This window comes from Peromyscus leucopus, chromosome 4 (genome assembly GCF_004664715.2).
Source record: "Peromyscus leucopus breed LL Stock chromosome 4, UCI_PerLeu_2.1, whole genome shotgun sequence".
Lineage (NCBI taxonomy): Eukaryota > Metazoa > Chordata > Mammalia > Rodentia > Cricetidae > Peromyscus > Peromyscus leucopus.
In genome coordinates, this window is record NC_051066.1 from 95,539,997 (window position 1) to 95,560,828 (window position 20,832).

Genomic DNA, 20,832 nt, shown 5'->3' on the forward strand with positions numbered 1-20,832 from the left:
GCTGGTCTGAACTGGTTTTTTCATGTTCATAGTTGGTAGCAAGGGTGGATTATCTCTAGAGAAGTGGGAGAAAAACATCCCAATGGGAGGTAGAAACGGTCTCCATTTGCAGATGGCAGAGATGTGTGTCCTAGAGGTTTGTGATAGTGACAATGCTCTTGGGACTGGGTGTGGTCCTGGAGAACTCAGTGCAGGCCCCTGGAAGTACAGGGGTCAGTAAGGCCAGATGTCAGCCTGATGAAGTACTTTCCAATATGCCCTTCTCGGTGGGCTTTTTTTTTTTTAAAGTTTATGTGTGTATCTGTATGAATGTATGCCGTGTGTGCAGGTACCCACAGTGGCCAGGAGATAATGCTGGATCCCCCTGGAGCTGTAGTTATAGGGGGTTGTGAGCTGCCTGCTGTGGCTGGAAACCAAACCCAAGTGCACTAATCACGGAGCCGTCCCCAGCCCCACACAGTGGACTTCCCTTAGTAGGACCATGATTAGAGGAGTGGATCAAAACACACATTGACTTAGTTCATTTTATTTACTTATTTTTTTAAACAAGTGTGCACCACTGCCCTCAGCCTTTTAAGTTACATTTTATCCAGTGTGTGTGTGTGTGTGTGTGTCTGTGTGTGTGTCTGTGTGTGTGTGTTTAAGGGGTGAGGGTCTGAGAAGCACTTAGAAGAGTGAGTTCTCCCTCCACCGTGTGGGTCCCAGGGATCTAGTTGAGGTCATCAGGTTGGCAGCAAACACCCTTTCGCTGGCCCTGTTTTAACATTTCAGTGGTCACCATTTCACTGCCTGGCCCTGTATTTTATTTTATATAGAGTCTCTTGTGACTCAGGTTGGCTTTGAACTCCATATGTAGCATAGGATGGCTTTGAACTAATCCCTCTTCCTTTATCTTCAAAGTGCTGGGATTGTGGGCATGTATCATCACACTGCTTGCTTTTTGTTTGCAAGGGTTTTGGGCTTTTTGTTGGTTGGTTGCTTGGTTGGTTGGTTGGTTTTTTTGAGCCAGGGTTTCTCTGTGTAGCTCTGGCTGTCCTGGAACTTGCTCTGTAGACCAGGATGGCCTCATAGAGATCTGCCTGGCTCTGCCTCCGGAGTGCTTAGATTAAAGATGTGCGCCACCACCACCACCGCTGGCCCGGCTCAGGGTTTAAGTAGTTAGTTTCCTGCTAGGCACAACTTCAGTTTTCCTCTGCAGGTGGTTGAAGGAAATCCTTTGCAAAAATGTATTCTTGTAGGGAGGTTTTGTTCGTTCGTCTTTTGTTTCAAAGTGTTACTCTTGCTCAGGATGGTCTGGAACTCATAGCAATCCTCCCTCCTCAGCCTTTAAGTGGGGGAATTACAGGCTTGGCTTAACATTAGCATTTTGAACAAAAGATAGAGAATACAATACACAAAACAATTTGAAGGCTCAATTCCAGTGGCTCTCTCAGTAAGTGGCTGTTGTGTGACTTCCAGAAGTTTCCTAGCACATGATTGGCAGATGTGGACTGTGGTTGTGCTACTCTGTATTGCCTGGGGTGCTAGCGCTTGGGTCCTCTGACACATTTTTTTTTTTAATTTGATTTGCTTTCGGAGAGGAGGTCTCATGTAGCCCAGGCTGGCATCTAGTTTGATAGCAGAGGATAACTTTGAGCATTGGGTCCTCAACATCTGGCAGATACCGGATTAGAAGTGTGAGCTACCCTGCCGGAGTTCTCAGATACCTTGTCCAGTCATGGCAGTAACAAGTTGTGCACAGGACAATGGAACTGTGTGCAACAAACCCAGAAAGTCTCGTCCTGAGGTGTCAGGGGTGATAACCCTAGCAATGCCTTACTGGGGACAGTTTAAAGAGTGCTTCCTGCAAGGCATTGTGGCATATGCCATTAATCCCAGCACTCAAGAGGCGGGGAGGTCTTTGGAGGACAACCTGGTTCTACATACTTCCCATGCGTGATCATTCACACACACTAACAGTGCCACCAATAAAGCCGTTCACTCTGTTCCTATCCTGAAAACCACAGAGGCCACCGCCTAGGATGTGGCTAGCTGCCATCCAGGCTGCTATCCCAAAAGAATAGAATAGGTCCAACTTTTACTCCTACCACGAACTCACCCTAATTGTTAGGGTGGCCAGAGGACGAGCCAGTGGCTCGTGACTGAGAGCCCCTCCGTGGGAGTTCAGCAAGGCTCCTCCCGGAAGCTTGGGGACCTCACTGCCCACATGCCCCGCCTTTTCCTCCTCTTGCTCCTCACCCCCCATGTGGGCGTAGTCAGGCCAGCTCCAGGTCCGCAGAGCAGTGGGATTGGCCCCTTAGCTGGAACCCACGGATCCGACGATGGGATGCTCCTGCCCGCTGCTGCTGTGGCTGGGAGCTGCCGGTGAGTACTGTCTGGTGGTCAGGGTACCAGCCAACTAGACACACCTAGATTTAGGGCTGCGTCAGAGACAGACCGGGTCTCTATGTTTCCTTCTAAGGCGGCCTCGAACCAAAGCTCTCTAGTCTGCGCCTTAGTGTGCAACCAGAGAAGCGCGGAGCGCATACAAATTTAAGAATCAGGTGGGCCCCTGGCACTACCTGGGAGTAAGGACACCGGTCTAAAAGGAGGAAAGGGGTGGGGGGTGCTATACCACCAGGCATGGCTCAGCCCCCAAGTCACTCAGCGAGAACTCTGGAATGGAGAATCTGATATATGCAGACACCTTGCGGGGCTCGGGCGACCTGGTTGGGTGGTAGGTCTCTGGCTTCAGGCTCTGGTGTGTGCCAGCTGGGTGGTATTAGGGGTGTGGCTGCAAGCCGGATACTGTTGAGTGGCCGTCAATCTCTTATGTCTCTCCACATTCTGCACCTTCTTCTAACCTCTCTTCCTCCCTGTCACCTTTCAGGAACTATTCTTTGCTCCAACTCAGAGTTCCAGGCACCTTTGCTAACATCCTCGCCCTTGCCGGTGCTAGTCTCCAATTCCCAGGAGCAGAAAGTCACCCCCACGCCCAGTAGATTGGAGCCAGCTTCCCTCCCAAATCCTCTAGGTGGGCTTCAGGCTCCTCCTTTTCTTGGCTCACCATCACCAGATTCCTAAGTCTGGACAGGCACTCCACTCTTTCCTTCTCCCTTGCACCTAGGCGCGCGGGGGCCTTGGGTGTTCAGCACCTGTGGCGCCAGCGGCCGGCGGGGCCCACACAAACACAGTGCGACGGGGCATACTCAGGAAGCAGCGTGGCGGTGACGGTGGGAGCTGCTGGGCCGCTGCAAGGCGTGCAGCTGTGGCGGGCGCCAGACACCGGCCAGTATCTGTAAGTGCCCGGCAAGGGCGAGGGTGGCAATCCCTGCTAGCCTAAGGTTCTACAGTGCGGGGAAGCAGGACCAGAGCACCATCACTTTTTGTCTTAAAGTATTCCGCAGCGATGCCTAGTGTCTGTCAGTCGCTTGGATGGCTTGTCCTTCCAGCGAGAAGTGTAGCAACAGGACCCGAGTTAGCGGGTAGCAGGGATCCTGTTACCATCGACAGGACGGCCGCCTCATCAGCAGTGGCTCCAAACGGGGCTCGACCCTTCCCGCCATCTCCATTAACACTCCTGAAATACGCGTGGAACCTAACTGCAAACCTAGTCTGCCCATCCCTTCACAGTCGGCCGCACGAAGCCACTTAGCAGTTTCCCGACCGCGGGTTTCCGACCTCCCGCCGCAGCCTGGCCCAGGACGGAGGCGCCAAACCCTGCGTCCTCTTCCCGCAGGATCTCCGCCTACGGAGCCGCGGGCGGCAAAGGCGCCAGAAACCACCTGTCCCGGGCGCACGGCATCTTCCTCTCGGCGGTCTTCTTCCTCAGCCGAGGGAGCCGTTGTACATCCTTGTGGGGCAGCAGGGCGAGGACGCCTGTCCCGGAGTAAGCGGAGCCGGTGGGAAAGGGGCGCCCGGGCGGAGGGCTGGGGAAGGCGTCCTTGTTGCCTGGACAGCAGTACGGGGAGGAGGGGTCCCTGGTCACGCAGATTTCCACCTTGGTGCCGCTCAGGGCAGCCCTGAGAGCCAGCTCGTCTGTCTGGGAGAGTCTTGGGCCACCGGAGAGCATGCGGCAACGGATGGGACCGGAAGGGTCCCAGGCTGGAGACGCTGGCCGGCGGGGGCGGGGGTGGCGGGGGTGCCACCTACATCTTCCGGGTAGGTGCACGGGGCGGGGGGAGGATGCTGGTCGCCTCGACCCCTAGCTGGGCGTTAGGGTCCCAGGCTCCTCTCTCTGTCTGGGTTCCGGAGTCGGGGGTGGGGGTGGGGTCCCTCAGTCCACGGGCGCGGCCCTTGACCGGCCACTGACCCCGTAGCTGCGCGCGGGGAGCCAGAGCCGCTGCTGGTGGCGGCGGGAGGCGGCGGGAGGGGCTACTGGAGGCGACCCGACCGAGGCCGGACTCAGGCGGCCCCGAGAAACTGGAGAACCGCGCGGCGGCGCCGGGGAGCAGCGGGAGAGGAGGCGCGGCAGGTGAGCGCGCGGGCCGGCGGGGAGGGGCTGGCCGCTGGCACCGCCACTGCTAGCCGGCCGCTGTCGCTTCGCAGGTGGGGGCGGCGGCTGGACGTCGCTGGCCCCCTCTCCGCAGGCGGGACGCTCACTGCGGGAAGGGGCCGAGGGCGGCGAGGGCTGCGCGGAGGCCTGGGCCACGCTCCGCTGGGCCGCGGCTGGAGGCTTCGGGGGCGGCGGCGGGGCCTGCTCGGCGGGCGGCGGCGGCGGCGGCTACCGGGGTAGGTGGGTGATGTGAGGGTAGAGCCCAAGAACCTGGCCTGAGCCTTCCGGAGGATAGATGGGGAAGGCTCCACTCTCCCCTGTGCCGAGCCCCAGTAGGTGCTCTTAGAAAGGTTAGACCTGGGCGTGGTGGCACACTCCCGCACGTGCGTGGTGGAGGCAGAAGGATTTCAAGCTAAGTAGCGACAGAGAGAGTTTGAGGACAGGCTGCGCTACAGGCTCGTTTTGTCTTTTACAAAGGGCCAAATTAGCCAGGCTTGGTGGCACGTTCCTTTAATCCTAGTACTTGGGAAGCAGAAACAGACAGATCTATGTAAATTCCAGGCTATCCAGGGTCCCACAGCGAAACCCTGACTTAAAAACAAAAAAGAAAAGCTCAAATCAAGTGCAAATCAAACCAAATCCTTACTCTGCCAAAGTCGAAGGAATTTAGAGCCGGCCTTGTTAGAAAGCTAAGCCAGGAAGGGCAAAGACGGCAGTTCTCAAACTGTGGTTATCACAGAAGTTGTTAGAACTACTGATTTATGGGGGCTGGAGAGATGGCTCAGAGGTTAAGAGCACTGACTGCTCTTCCAGACGTCCTGAGTTCAATTCCCAGCAACCACAGGAGATCTGGCGCCCTCTTCTGGCTGTGCAGATAGAACACTGTGTACATAATAAAGGAATTTTTAAAAAAAGAAAGAAAAGAAAAGTAGGTGGCTGAATTAAAAAAAAATACAAATTCAGGGTTGGAAGCTGGGATGATGATGGTCAAACATTAAAAAGAAATTTTATTAGATAGAAGGAATAAATTTAAGTTATCTTTAGTTCAATATGACGACCACAATTAATAACAATGTTTTTGGTTCTGTCAGTGTAGGGGATAAAACACAGCCTGTGGATCAAACCCAGGGTCTTGGGATGCTAGGGAAGTGCTCTACCACTAGGCTGCCTCTCTAGTCCCCATAACAAAATGGCTAAGAGTAGATTTGAGTTATTCTTACTATAAACAAAAAATGGTACATATGTTGACTGGCTTAAGTGATTGTACAATGCATGCACATTTCAAAGTATCATATTGTATACAATAAATACACTTTTGTTTTTTAATTAAAAATTAATTACTATGTTTAATTTCAAAGAGAAATACACGGCCAGTCTCCAGAATCTATGACTCCAGGGGAGGGTGTTGGGCATCTGTTAATTGGTCCTAATGGTCCAGAGTTTGGGGACATTGATGTAAAGAACTGGAACCCCTGGTCTATCAGGACTGGACAGTTCATAAATACTTTACAACGCATGTCTTTGTTCACACAGAAATGGAATTTGTGGACTGAACTTCTCAGCTGAGTATGTGGTCTGCAGGGCTCACACAAAGGGTGTCCCAGCCAGGCTATGCCAGATCTTTGGGTTTCAGCAGAACAGCCAAACCCCGCTTCTGTAGCCCCTCTGCACATGTAAGGCAGTGTCGTTGTGGAGAAGGCCGCATAGGATTTACAATGGGAGATCTTAGCTGTCCTGCTGTTCATAAACCAGCTTCCCAACTGCAAGGCAGCTGCGTGCTCCCCCCGGCCTCTCTGCCCCTTTTGGTAGTTAAACCACTATCACTCTCAATTTCAAGGTGGTGATACTTCAGAGTCCGACATCCTCTGGGCTGACGGGGAAGATGGCGTATCCTTTGTACACCCCAGCAGCGAGCTCTACCTGCAGCCTCTGGCAGGTATTCGCCCCAAACCCCCACCTCTCAGCCTGGCCAGCCATCCTCCTCGATCCCTGGACCCACAACCATAGGTACCATCTGCTCTGAGCTGGGATACCCAGTTCACAAATGTTACAGGGACATCTGAGAAGTATCTGTGAGCTTGACTGAGGTCCCCTAGGCTGGGCCACCAAGCTGGCTTAGCTGGTAAAACCCTTGCCTCATAAGCCTGATGACCTGAGTTTATTGCTCAGATTCCATGGTGGAAGGAGAAAGCTGAATTCTGACATCCACAAGCATGTGCATGCATGCCTCTCTCTGTCTCTGAATAAAATCAATCAATGGAAGAACAAAAGGTCCCCAGGCTCTGTCATCACCCTGTGTGTTGGTGTGGTTGGTACTGCTGCTTACCCTAAACTCCGGAGCAAGAATTAACCAAGTGGCTAGAAGGTCCCGTATGTCCCATCCCCACTCCACCCCGCCTTGTCTACTCTTTGGCTCACAGTCACAGAGGGCCACGGGGAGGTGGAGATCCGGAAGCATCTCAACTGCAGTCACTGCTCATTCAAAGACTGCCAGTGGCGGGCAGAGCTCCAGATGGCTGAATGCATCTGCCCAGAGGGCATGGAGCTGGCTGTGGATAACGTCACTTGCATGGGTATGTCTCGTCTTTGCCCTCAGTCTGACTGCTGGGTCACAGGCTGCTAGGAGCAGTGGGCCACTGGGAAAGACAATGTAAAGGCCTGTTGTGTGCCAGGCACTGTACGGAGTGCCGGGTAGAGGGTTGGAAATGCATCACGGTACATTCCGCTGTCAAGAACATGTAGGCCAGTGTGGGAGGCAAGATGGATATTTAGATATAGATCTGTATCTAAAAATGGCAGTTGCTATGGAAGGTATCAAAGAGTTAAGGGGTTCTCGTGGAGGGAGAGTTGCTTTTGTCTAGGTGGGTGGCATCATGGAAAAGTAAACACTGAGCTGAGTCTTGGAGCATGGGTAAGATTTAAGGGTACCCAGACATGGTAGAACACATCTGTAATCCCAGCAGTGGGCAGGCTAAAGCAGAATTGAGAGTCTGAGGCTAGCCTGCATCATACTGGGAGACCCTGTCTCAAAAACAAACAAACAAAACTCACACAAAGCAAATTAAAAAAAAAATACTTGAGGGCAGAGGGACAATGGAGCCCTCCTGCTGCCTGCTGGAGATGACTGTGCTTCTCCCTAGACCTGCCAACCACCGCAAGCCCTCTGATGCTGATGGGAGCCATAGTGGTAGCCTTGACGCTGAGCCTCCTTATGACGTGCGGAGTCCTGATTCTAGGTATGGGCATCTAGCAGGCGTGGCTGCTGCAGGCTGGCCCTTCTCCGCTAGGCTGTGATGGGTTTCTTTGTGGTTCCAGGGCAAGTGTAGCTGACTCCAGGGTGCTTACTCCCACAGAAAATGATAGACTCCCCCAGACTTTTAGAAGCTGGGGAGTCATGGGGAAAATGTGTATTTGAAAAGACTTTTAGAAAGGTGTTCTGGGCACGGGGAAGCAGAGAGGGCCTAGTGGTGCAGACAGAGGGTATGCCTCTGTTCTTCTTACCCCCAGTGAACCAGAAGAAGTGGCAGAACCTGTGGGGGACCAGGCTGCCAGGCCCTGAGCTTGAGCTGAGCAAGCTTCGAACCTCTGCCATCAGGACAGCCCCTAATCCCTATTACTGCCAGGTGGGGTTCGGCCCTGCCCAGTCCTGGCCTCTGCCCCCGGGGCTCACTGAGGTTTCCCCGGCCAACATCACTCTACTCAGGTGAGTTCTCTCGCTCCTTCTGGTCATACGCACCCTGAACCCCCTTCTCCATCCTTTTTCCTGTCACGGTGTGTTATGAATCCCAGAGAGCATGCAACTCAAATCCCTTATACAGAGGAGAGGAAAACCCCACAAGCTCCGAAAATAACGTGTAAAGGGTCAGCTTTTGCCCCAGTTCTGGGCTTCAGAGACCTGGGAACGGAACATGACTGTCTGGATGCCCTTTTCCAGCAGGGTCTGTGTTAGCATGAGGCGAGGGCTTATCCCACATTAGCATCCTGACTCGGCCCTTACCTGCCCTTTCTTCTGTGTGTTAGCATTATCTTCGCAAGCTTGTGCCTGAGAACAGCCACGAGCCAGAGAGAGCTCAGGGAGGGTCATCTGGACACGGCGTGGGAACTGAAGAGATGAAGGGGCACCACTCCCTCTACAGACCTTGTCTATAGACCACCCACTCCCTTCCACTTGCTTTCTTCTAGAGCCCTTGGCCGTGGTGCCTTTGGGGAGGTGCATGAGGGACTGGTAGTTGGTCTTCCTGGGGACTCCAGCCCTCTGCAGGTGGCTATCAAGGTGAGAAGGGGTAGGGCTTCTGGTTGGGGTAGACACCATGGAGGGATGGACTGGAGCCCTTGTTAATCACCCTCCTAAAGCTCCCAGCCAAAGCTCAGGAGTGTTCTACTTTCCCTTCCCAGACGCTGCCAGAGCTCTGCTCCCGTCAGGACGAGTTGGACTTTCTCATGGAGGCTCTCATCATCAGGTGCCCCTTGGGGCAGGCAAGAGGGCGTGGTGGGAGGCAGGACCTGTCTACAGGAATGGCCTCTCCTGTCTTTCGGGCTGAGAGGCAGCATTCTAGGGCACAGAGGTTTTCGGTAGTTTAACGGGGTCTAGAACATGCTCATCTTTCCACTGGTGACGGAGTATGCGCACCGTTCCCACCCAGCAAGTTCAGCCATCAGAACATCGTTCGCTGTGTGGGCCTCAGCTTCCAGGCTGCCCCTCGCCTTATTCTGCTGGAGCTGATGTCTGGTGGGGATATGAAGAGTTTTCTGAGACAGAGCAGACCACACCCGGTAAGACCTTTCCCTGAGCTTCTAAGACCCTGACCATTTGTCCTAAGACCAGGATCAACTTATGTACCTTCTGCCCCACCCAGGGCCAGCCATCACTTCTGGCCATGCAGGACCTGTTGCAGCTGGCCCAGGATATCGCCCAGGGCTGCCACTACCTGGAGGAAAACCACTTCATCCACAGGTTGGAAGCCGTCCTGACTCAGGAGACCCTCAGCCCCATGTGTCCCCTCAAGGAACACCCCCCCCCTATCCAACTTTGAAAGAAACGTATGAGGAAGAACCAGAGCAACTGAGTTCTCACAGTGGTCGTTCGGTCTCTTCTACAGAGACATCGCCGCCCGTAACTGTCTGCTGAGCTGCGCCGGCCCCGGCCGGGTGGCCAAGATTGGAGACTTTGGAATGGCAAGAGACATCTACCGGTAAGCAGGAACTGGGTAGGTGGGAGAGCTGTTGCTCCAAGGACGGGACTCGCGACGGCATTTGAAAAACTCATCACATCCTCTCTCCTTCCTACAGGGCCAGTTATTACCGTAAGGGGGGCCGGGCCTTGCTCCCCGTCAAGTGGATGCCCCCAGAAGCTCTCCTGGAGGGCATTTTCACATCCAAGACAGACTCCTGGTGACAGATAGCATGGCCCTCTTGCTTTCCCCTCCCCTGCCCTGAGGCCAATCCTAACCTTTCGGGCCACCTCATGGGAGAGCAGAGGAGGCTGTATTTGATGGGTTTCCTTTGTCCCTCCCACCTGTGGTACAGGTCTTTCGGGGTACTGCTCTGGGAGATCTTCTCACTGGGTTATATGCCCTACCCTGGCCATACCAACCAGGAGGTCCTAGACTTCATTGTCACCGGGAGCCGGATGGACCCTCCTAGGAACTGCCCTGGGCCAGTGTGAGTTAACAGTGCCTCCCAGGGAGGGAGGTCCCTCAAGATTTTAGGGGGCGTAACCTCCTGCCTCTCTCTAGGTACAGGATCATGACCCAGTGTTGGCAGCATCAACCTGAGCTCCGCCCTGACTTTGCCAGCATCTTGGAGCGCCTTCAATACTGCACTCAGGTGTGCCTCTGCCCCCCAACTCTTGAATATCCCTCTGATCCCCTCCAACTCTCCTGGTTCTGTAGGACAGGAAGAAAGCCTGTTCCCTGTTCCCTCACTCTCCCTTCATAGGATCCTGATGTGCTGAATTCACCCCTGCCAGTGGAACCAGGGCCCATTCTAGAGGAGGAAGGGGCTTCTGGGCTGGGGAACAGGTCCTTGGAGGGTCTTAGATCCCCACAGGCCCTGGAGCTGAGTTCAGAGAACTTGAAAAGCTGGGGAGGAGGCCTTCTTGCCTCTTGGCTGCCCTCTGGCCTCAAGGCCCTCAAATCCAGATGCTTCCGACCTCAGAGCATTTGGAACCCCACCTATGGCTCTTGGACCCCAAGGGACCCCAAGGATGGAGACTCAGGCGCTGACTTCAGCAATGGCTTCTCCTCGCATTCCTTCCCAGGCATCTAGATGGGTTGTTAGTCCAGTAGCCTCTACCCTGCAGTCTATGACCATGTGGTCAGATATGTGTCAGGGCTGTCCTGGAAGCCTGGCCTCTCCACACTGGAAACCAGTCCAAACCCTCCTGGGGAAGGGCCTGGCCACTCTCTGTCTTTGGAGCCAGAGATCACACACCCACCCACTGCAGGACTCGGTTGGGAATCCCAGATTGTCCTCTCCCCTAAGCATCTTTCATCTGACCCATCCCCAGTGCTGCAGATGTTTCTAATAATAATTAAAAACAAAACCACCACCACCACCACCACAACAACCTCGTCTCATTCTCCACTTCTCTGAGTGAACTTGAAAGAGTCTGGAACTAAGGAAGAGAGGACCAGAGGAGGAGGGGATGAGGCTTGAGTCACAGAAGCTGTGTCTTTGAGTTTTATTAGGAAGGGTGTCCACTGTAGTGTAGGAGGGTAGACCAGGAAGTCTATACACTTAGGAAATGAAATTCTGGATCTGGCCCCTCTAGGGAGGTGCAAAGCCACTTGAGAAGAGCTGGGCTGAGGGAGAAGCCCATTGTTTCCTTCCCCTCCTGTAAACTAGTGTCATTCGGCTCTGGGAAACAGGCTTGTGTGGAGGCCAACTCCTGGTATTGGTAGGATACCCCCTTAGTGGATGGCGCCTGGTCCTGCAGGACCATGTGAACTGCCCGCCCAGCGGGGTTCCAGTCTCTTGCCGGCATGCATGGTGGGAATGCAGCCACAGGTCCACATCTGTCTGACCAGCCGGCCCAAGTGGGGGGACAAGGGCCCAGCCTCATCTCTCAGCCAGGCTGGCCAAGATGCCAATGAGATTGTCCAGCCCCAGCAAATAGCCGTCCTCACGGTTGCCCTCCTCCCAGGGCCTCCGATGATCCAGGATCTGGCCATCGGGGAGGGGCGTGGTCTTGCCAAAATCGATGAGCCAGACACCGGCGCGGTGGCAGTGGTCATGCACGAAGAGGAGTGAGCTGCCAATCACCTGCCGACCCCCAGGGCAGTCAGGCCACCTGCTTCTCCCAGAGAGCACCCCCTTCCCATTCTCTTTCATGAAGCACAAGCCCCGCCCCCGAGCCCACCCACCTCTTACCTCGTGCCTTCTAAAGAAATCCGAGATCTCCAGGGTGTCCCGGATCTGCTGTAGGCGGTTCAGATACCTCCTCTGGAAGGGTTAGTGTGGACAAATTAATTTCACACCAAGGGACACTGAGAAGCACCATGCATTTCAGCTTGCCAAATTACTGTGCTGAGGAAGACACAAGCCGCCCCCCACCCCCAAACGTGGCTCCCACAGGAGAGGAGGGAAAACAATTCTAGTACACTAAGGGAAGCTCGACCACGGGGGTGGGGGGTCGGGGGATGGCATAGGTAAGGACGGCAAAGAGAATAACCAGGAGGCACCCTTGTAAACAGGTGCCCCCAAACCTCAGGGTTCTGGGGACCTCCTCTCACCAGCACTTCAGCATCTCCTTGCATGAACTCCTCAAAGACACGAGTCACCTGCTCGCGGCTTCGTGTAGTTTTGAAGTCAGTGCTGCACGATCCGTCGGCTTTCTGAAGGAGGTGGGCAAGGAGTGTCAGGGACCCGGGCCCATCTGAGGGGAGAGAGGATCATGCAAAGGGCAGTGGTACCTCCCTGGGGCCTTAACCTCTGGGGACCAAGAGACAGACGGCCACCAGAGGGCGTCTCCTGGTGGCAGGTGAGGCAGGAGGTCAGGAAAGGAAGGACACGCAAGCGCTGAAGTCCAGGCAGAAGCAAAGCTGTACGAAGCCAGGGAAGCCTGACCCACCTTGATGCCCTCGATGCGGAAGCCGAGCGTAGTGCTGGAGCTGATGCCTTCGCGCCACTGCATGTAGCGTGGTTTGGTGACCGCGCGCTGTGCATGCTCCTCCTCAGTAGGTGCCTCTGGGTCCACCGCCAGCATCTTCTTGTACATGTCCTTCCGCAGCTTGGGCCTCTCTCGGGCTTTGGTCAGCTCCTCCTCCAGGTAGGTTCTGTGAGGTGCAGGTAGGGGCCAGCGCAGGAAGCGTGCGCGTACAGGGACCCCCGTGTGAGCTTTTATCCCAGCTCCTTGGTTCCCCCACCGATTCTGCCCGACCCAGAGAGGGGACACAAACCTGACACCCATCTTGCAGTCAAGCACGCAGGGCCCATCAAAGCCATCGAGCAGGTCCTGTAACTGCAAGTAGCTTTCGCCATCCCGCTCCACCACACCATGGAAGGCAGGAACACACCCGCGCAGCACGTCAGCCATCAGCCGCACCAGGCAGTAGTGTTCTGGCTCTGAGCTACGCTTCAGAATCAGGCCGCTGGTGCCTGCAGCTTTGAAACTCCCTGCAGAAGGGCACCGGTTAGAACTGCCCACCTCCTTCCTGTCACAACCACCTCACCCACCTGCACTGATGCTCACCTGTGTGCCCTGCCAACTGCACCCAGGAGTAGCGCTTTTTGAAAGGACTTATGACCGGCAGATTGACCATGGTACGAATCTTCTGCCAGTGGCTTTTCTAAAAGTAACAAGTCCAGGTCAGCATCTCTGTATCAGGGAAGCCCTTCCCTGCTAGTGTAAAGAATTCACCCTGACTCCACCCCACGAGAAGCAGTTTGAGGTCTTTCATCCAAGCATTCACTACTCACCCACCCACCCAAAGAAAATGTATTGTGAGCCAGTGTGGCAGGTACTGAGACAAGCAGAGAAAAGGTCATTCTGGCATCTCCAGTCGTCTGAAAGGAGCCCAAGATTTAGTATCAGAAGGCTCAGTGCCGAAACCAGCTCTGCCACAGAGTGGGCAGGTGACTGAATTGCTCTGTGAGGTTTTTGAACTTTGTGAATATCAGAATCACTTGGAGGCCACCCTTGGTGCTGAGTCTGAGGTCTACCACAGGGACATCTTGAGTAAGCCAGGGATGGGACTACAAATCTGCATTTTTGTTTTGTTTTGTTTTTTGTTTTTCAAGACAGGGTTTCTCTGTGTAGCTTTGTGCCTTTCCTGGATCTCACTCTGTAGACCAGGCTGGCCTTGAACTCACAAAGATCCGCCAGGCTCTGCCTCCTAAGTGCTGGGATTAAAGGCCAAATCTGCATTCCTACCAAGGCCTCTGGAGGCCTGAGAAAAATGCTTCTGTGTATTGTTTTGTTTTTCATCTGTGCAATGGGGAAACAATTACTCTTTCTGGAAATGAGTATAGCTTGAGTTTGACGCTCCTCATCCGATTCCTTGGCATGGGGAGAATTGGGCCAAATTTAGGTACTGGATTTACTCACTTGGGACCTAATTTTCTCACTTAGGGAGGCAGACTAATCACAATCAACCCTTTACACAAGACCAGGGAAGGGAGGGCAGCCTGCCAGGCTTATGAACAGGCTCCTTAGGACCCTCTAGCTACCCTTGTACTCCCATGTACTCCTTACTAGCTGACAAAGCCCAAGGCATCCTTGATTGTGATCTGGATCAAGAAACCTAAGGCTTGAAGATGAGATACAAAGCTGAAGGCCTGTCCTCTTAAATAAGCTGCAGGTTAATGGAGGTATCTGTGGGCGTTATCTCCGGCCTCAAGGCCATTACTCCGGCTTCCATCTCAATCCACAACATCTCACACCCTGGACCATTCTACCTCCTCCCCCCAACTCAGCAGTCCTGCGTCTGCTCTTTGAAGGGCAGGGATTTGCTCGTGTGTGTCTTGTTTGAAGCCTTGTCCCACAGGTGCTTGTCTTGTAGAGGAATTACTAGAACCCAGGAACCGGCCTCCTTGCCAAAATGGAGTGCTAAGAAATGAGGAGGGAGCTTGCTGACCAGAAAGCCTTGCCTGTGAGGAAGAGGTGGGGTGGGGAGTGAGCTGTCGCTTCCAGTCCTGGCTTTGTTCACTTCCTAGCTCACCGAGTTCAAGCAGAGCCAGCATCTGTGTGGGCCTGTTTCCTCTGGGAGGATGTAGCGGCTGCCCTAACACGAGCCACCATTTACTGACTGCCTACTGCACACCAGGCACCTTCTCCTCCCTCCCACGGTCACCATTGCTCTCACTTTCCCAACATGGCACACTGGGGCGTGATCACATGTCCAATCCCCAGGGATCTGGGGGTGTAGCCAGAAGCAGCCCACTAGAAACATGACATCTTTCAAAACTCCTTTTATAAATCTTTAATACATACAAGGTTTGCATTTTGCTGCATAATAAGTCCAAGTTTTATTATAAAACTCCCTTCCTCCAAATCCTCAAGTAAAATTCCAGGAAGGTGATGTATGTAGCATGAGTATTTAGCAGAAGCATCTTAAAACTCTTCTCTCACATTCAGCTTGAGAATCATGATGATCATGATGCCCATACAGCATGAATATGAGCTGCTATCAGTCCCATTACACAAGGAAATGCAAGCTCAGAGAAGTCAGCATCCTCATGCCCTGATTCTGGACTCCCAAGCTCTCTGGCTTATGCTCTCTATCAGGCCAACTTCCTACCATGGTCCAATCATTCTAGCAGTTTTTATATTTTCCTTCTGGGGGTCCAATGGGATACCATATGACAGGCCACTTTTACAAGGTGAAACAATTTATAGTTATAGGGTGTTGTGAAGGTTTTGATCTCTGAGACAGACCTGAGGCCCCCCACTACTGTCTTCATTAAAGGATGGATTTAATGGTGAAAGGCTCGGGTGGTTTGAGAAGCCTAATAAGTTTTGGCGAAGCCAGGAGGTGGTGGTGCACGCCTTTAATCCCAGCACTCAGGAGGCAGAGGCAGGAAGATCTTTGGGTTCAAGGACAGCCTGGGCTACAGAGTGAATTCCAGAACAGCCAAGGCTACACAGAGAAACTCTGTCTCAAAAAGAAAAAGAAAAAAAAAAGTGGTGGGGAAGAGTGGGGAGTGGGAAAGAGTGGATTTAATCAGGATACATCTAGTTCTGCAGTCATCCTTGTGGGAGGGCCAGCTGGGCTGTGTGAGGGAGGGAACTACGCCATCCTTCCTTTCAGAGTCTTGTGGTTTCAGGGAAGGGGTTTGAAGGTGGAAGAGAAGCCTGCTAGAAGTGGGATGATTGGACGTGGTGACATATGTCTGTGATCCCAGTTACTTGGGAGGCTGAAAAAGGAAGATTGTGTGAACCCAGAAGTTTGAGGCCAGCCTGAGAAACATTTGAGATAGATCTTTAAAAAATGTATATACTACCACTGGAGTGATTGGTTAATGTATGGTAACAGTATCAACAAGTCTCTTGCCGCCTTGGTCTTGTGAGTCCCAGAGGGACAAACAGCAGCAGAGTAACTGTGCAGGTAACAAAGAGCTTTCATGTCCGAGATTTCAGCCGAGCCTCCCAGACGCTCCTGAGGTTTCTCATAACCAGCAGTAGCTCCCTTGCCAATAACAGATGTGGTCAAACATGGAACCAGTTGGTTCCAGTGCCGTGGAGGTCAACCCACTCCCATCTTCCCTCTCCTGCAGGGCACGTAATGCACTCACAAACAAGTGTATCCAGAAAGCCTGCTAGAGAATCATTCTTGGGTTGGTGGGTGGGTAAGGATTTTGGCTCATAAACAACTGCAGGGAAGATATGGTCCCGCCCTCCCTCCATGAAGAGGCCGTTTCCACCAGCCAACACACAGCCGCAGGCTACCTGGATATTTGGAGCAAAGGCCAAGAAGCTTGTGTCTAGGACTCCCTGATGATGACACAGGAGGACCCTCTGATAATTTCTCACCCCTACAGATGAGCAGAAAGCGCGTCTCCATAGGTAGGGACTTGCTGTGTCCAGTCTCAGATCCTCCCTTATCTAGGCTGTTTGGAAGCCTTGGGGACATCTGTTCTTCCCATCAACCCAGACAGTCTATTTCCTGCCAGACTACATCCTTTACTCTGTCTTTAGCCTCCATCCTGTTCCCTGCTTCTATAACAGAGGTTCTCAACCTGTGGGTCTCGACCCCTTGACTGTGTGTGGGGGAGTGAACTAACCTTTCACAGAGGTCACCTAAGACCATCAGAAAACATAGATATTTACATTACAATTCATAGCAGTAGCAAGATTAGAGTTATGAAGTAGCAACGAAAATAATTTTATCGTTGAGGGTCACCACAACACGAGGAACTGTATTGAAGGATCGAAGCATTAGGAAGGTTGAGAACCGCCGATCCTGGCTGAAACTTCTGCCAGCCCAACCCCTTCCCCATGTTCCAATTGTCCTACCAAACTAGCACTCCCTGTGGTGATGGTGGGGAGAGCAAGCAATTTAAATTTACAAAATGATTTGCACTAAGGTATAAGTGACCCACGACTTCACCTTCCCATGGGCACTTGCTTTTTAAAAAGGAAGTCTGTTTAACCTAAATTCTGCTCTATAATTAGTGGAAAATGATGTGTGGGGGTTCTGAGTCCAGGAGGGGACAGCATCCAGGTCTCCTTACCTAGCCTGAGTTATTGAGAGAATAAAACCACAGAAGAACCAAACGCCCTTTCTTCTGCTTGGGTCACCCCACAACTGTCTGAGGAGACAGCCAAGGCCTCAGAGCCACGGCACCTGCCCTTGGAGGAGGTCTCCAGCTTCTCCTTGGCTCGCTCAGCTTTCCTGTTCCTGAATTTTCCTTCCATCAGAGGAAAGGCGGCTGGAGGGGCAAAGCTGCCCAGCCCTACAAGCCCTGCTCTGAGCCGGCTGTGCAGGCGCTGGGAAGTTAAAGGGAAGGTCAGAGGGCCTGGCTGAGGCAGGCCGAGCCTCCTAGGGCCTCGGGGTGGGTGTGAGATGACGGCTGGGAGGCGGCCCTCGAGTGCAGCACCGGATCTTTCCCCAGGTGCATCCTTAACGGTCAGCGGGACCCGCTCTGCCTGGGGAAGCCCTTACGGGCGGCCTGGGCGGGCATGCTGTGGACCTGCCGCGAGGCAAAGTCCGCTCCCGGCCCTTCCACGCAGACGCAGGCAGCCTCTGTCAACAGCTCCAGGCTTATCTGCAGCTCGGGGCTGTTTGCCTTCGGGAGGCCCGCGGGCTGGGGTTGGGAAAGCCTGGAAGACACAGCCTGGGAGTTTGAAAGGGCCCTGAGAGGCCATCTGGACCTGCTCCTGGAGGCTTCCCGAGACGCCAAGGCTCAGGGTGGGAGAGGACGACGGAGACTTGCAGGGGATGGCTAACTTCAGCCAGGAGTCCTCGATGTCCTGACTCCTGCCTGGGCTACCTACACTGCACCCAGATTTGGACTGCGGGTCCTCCGCCTCCGCGCAGCCTCTCCCGGAGCGGGACAGGGAAGCCGGTGTGCCTGCGTCCCAGCCCGGGTCCTCCGAGCTCACCGGTCGCGCCTTCCCGGGACCCGCCTCTCTGGTGTCAGAGATTTGAGCAGGGAGTGGCCGATCTACTGCTCAGGCTCTTGAGAGGTCCTCCCACTGCTCACAGGCCAAGGTCTTGGGGGAGCCCCGGCAACATTCGCCTCAGTACCTAGCCTAGAGTCGCCCAAGAACGACCACCTGCCCGAGGGCACGCTGACTCGGGGCGAGGGCGCAGCGGACTCGTGACTGAGCTCCGCACCCACACCTGGCTACGGGGAGCGGGAAGAGGACGGCAGCCTTGCTGTGAGCCCCCCCACCACTTCTCTCTTTGTGTCACCCCTCTCTGGGTATGTAAGCTCTGAGTCACAGCCGTACTTCGAGTCGTTATACAGCCCCCTCCCTCGGTCCAACCCTGTGTGCAGGGATGCGGGGTTCGAAGGCCCAGGCCACACCTCAGGCGTCTCAAGGCGTCTAGGCAACGCAGGTGCGCGTCTTACTCTCACTGGAAGTCGCCAGGACCCGGCTTCCGGGCAGGGCTGGAGGGTACTGAAGCCGAGTGGGGCGTTCCGGTCTCTCTTTCCACTTGAGAAACGCCTGCATGAAATGCATCTAGAGCAACGCTGCACAGTCCACGGGAAGTTAATGTAGGTATCTGGCCATGGTTAAAACAAGGGAGATTACTGAAGCGGGGTGATCCCAAGTTCAAGGCCCGAACCGGCTACCTGCTGTGTTTCCATTCTAACTTGGCAATTTAGTAAGACTGTTTCAAAACAAAAGAGGGCTGGGATGTAGCTCAGTGGTGGAGTGCTTGCCCACCGTGTTTTGAGACCCTGGGTTCAATCTCCAGTGCAGGGGTGGGAAGTGAGGGATGGCCCCGCTGTCCAAGGAGGGCCACACCACGAATAATAAACTTCACACTAGCCGGTGTTATCTGAGAGGCTGAATCGGCTCCGGAACATCCACACTACTAGAGGCAGAGACGAACCAGCTAATCATGTCTTCTGTCAGCCTCAGTTTCCCTTCCTCACCACCCTTAGGCCAGGGGGAGTAGGGGGGCGCACCAAGCGGATCTTGGTTCCGTTGGGTTCCAGGGCTCCCAGTCCCGCGCCCCTCCCTTCCCGCGTCCACGCCTCGTGCGCGCTCGGGGAGCAGACGGCAGCGGCTCCGGAGCAGAGCCAGGAGCTCCGCTCCACTCCCACTCAGGAGAGGGAAACCGTGGCAACGGCGGGGGTGGGGCCGCGGCACCGAGAGGGGGAGGAGAAAGAGGCAAGAGCTCACGCGCCCCTTTCTCTCCCGGGGCTCCCGGGGCAAGGCTACCCCGCTCTGATCTCTCCAGCCCGACCTGACAGTTACCCAGGTATGCCCGCTGGTTCCCTCCCGGTGGGTCGCGCACTCCTCACCCTCCTTTAGACGCCCAAGCGCTCAGCCACAATCTTCTGCTAGCCCCGGAAAACGAACCAAGGCGAGAGGTCGTCCCGGGGCCCTCTCCGCCCCCCTAGGTACCTCCGATCAGTGAGGCTTGGACTCCCTGCGGGGGGCGCGAGCCGGTCCCAGCAGAGCCGGGAGCCGAGTCCCCGGCGCGCAGCCCCCGCTGCCCGCCCCGCGGCCCGTACCTGCCCCACGTCCTCGCTCGCTTCCAGCTGCACGTTACCGCGGCTCCGGCTCTCGCTGTCGCTCAGTAGATCGTCCTCCGAGTCCTCGAGCAACGACGAGGAGCCGGTGGAGGAGAGGACGAGGTGGAGAGGCGGCGTGGCTGCTGCAGGTGCGAGCCAGCGGCGGGAGACAGTCCCCCTCCCGCTCTGGCGGCCCCGGGCTGCCGGGGCCACGTCCTCCTCGGTTGTCACGGTGAGCTGCGGGATCACTGGGGCAGGGCAGCCCGCGGGAGCCCGTTGGGCACTTGTCCCCCACGCCGTTTGGCCCCGCGGGCCCGGGGATCCCCTGCCGCGGCGGCGGCGGCGACCGCGGCGCAGCGCGCCTCGAAGAGCAGGCGCAGCTCCCCGACGCTCCGGCGCGGGGCCCGCTCCAGCCCAGGGCTGCAGGGTCCCGCGCCCGTGGCCGCGCCATGCCCGTCGGGCGCCCGGGCAGGGTCATCTCCCAACAGCGGAGCAGCAGCCGAGCCCACCAGCCCGCGGCGCGGCGGGACTGGAGACGCTCAGCGCCCGGGGCTTGGGACTGCCCCGGGGCGGAGCCTCGGCAACGCCGCCCGGCCCCGCCCCGGCCGCGCCCCCCGCCCACTCCTTTCACTTTCTGAGAAAGCGCGGCCTCCCGCGGCCCTCGCCGCCGCAGAAAGCCTGCGGTTCCCCCAGAGTCGCCGCGAAGGCTCGGGTCCCCACCATCTCTCTCGACCTGCCCTCGAGGAGGTGGGAGGGAATGCTCCGACTCTGAGCCCTATGCCCTCTCCGGTGTTTGAAGGATTCCTTCAATGCGATCCTAGGTCTTGACCTGCACAGGAAGGAGCTGCGCCGGCTCCTTCACACGCTTCCTCGTACTCTTTTCCTTGTTTCAATCTTCCTGGTCAAAGGCTTCTGAGTCTCTGGGCTTTTTCTCTGGCCTAGGCCCTTAATCCAGAGTTCAAGGCCATCAGCCATCCAAGGAAGCCACACCCCAAGGCATGCGCCAACTGGAGATTCTGTGCCCAGGGTCGAGCTGAGACTGTTCCTGCCCCATCCCTCGAAGCTCCCCACTTCCCGCGGGCAGAGAACAAGGTCAAGAGCGGAGCCTGGCTCTCTCCAAGTATCCCAGCTACGTCTGGCCTGCATTCCGCCCCCCCAACACCGCCCTCTCCAGCCCCCACTAGCTGGAGTGCTAAGTTTCTCCTCCCCCCTTTCTTTGGAGCTTT

At 55.3% G+C, this 20,832-nt stretch overlaps 2 protein-coding genes across 2 annotated transcripts; one reads left to right on the forward strand and one right to left on the reverse strand.

Moving 5' to 3' along the window:
* Window positions 1–2,246: 2,246 nt before the first annotated feature.
* On the forward strand, window positions 2,247–11,031 carry LOC114681137 (leukocyte tyrosine kinase receptor). Its single transcript, XM_037205124.1, is given in 24 exon segments — window positions 2,247–2,364; window positions 2,870–3,013; window positions 3,107–3,151; window positions 3,154–3,277; window positions 3,719–3,816; window positions 3,819–3,868; window positions 3,995–4,094; window positions 4,097–4,144; window positions 4,299–4,388; window positions 4,391–4,453; window positions 4,528–4,710; window positions 6,312–6,410; window positions 6,895–7,047; window positions 7,615–7,710; window positions 7,982–8,177; window positions 8,657–8,747; window positions 8,870–8,934; window positions 9,118–9,247; window positions 9,331–9,428; window positions 9,574–9,666; window positions 9,764–9,865; window positions 10,001–10,135; window positions 10,210–10,300; window positions 10,412–11,031. Coding segments are annotated over 24 exon segments (2,667 nt in total). The 5' UTR covers window positions 2,247–2,321; the 3' UTR covers window positions 10,742–11,031.
* A 90-nt stretch (window positions 11,032–11,121) lies between these two features.
* LOC114681117 (inositol-trisphosphate 3-kinase A) lies at window positions 11,122–20,084 on the reverse strand. Its single transcript, XM_028854404.2, is given in 12 exon segments — window positions 11,122–11,737; window positions 11,846–11,917; window positions 12,208–12,309; window positions 12,546–12,750; window positions 12,874–13,090; window positions 13,167–13,263; window positions 19,607–19,722; window positions 19,725–19,769; window positions 19,772–19,810; window positions 19,813–19,866; window positions 19,869–20,045; window positions 20,048–20,084. Coding segments are annotated over 12 exon segments (1,365 nt in total). The 3' UTR covers window positions 11,122–11,533.
* Window positions 20,085–20,832: the final 748 nt, after the last annotated feature.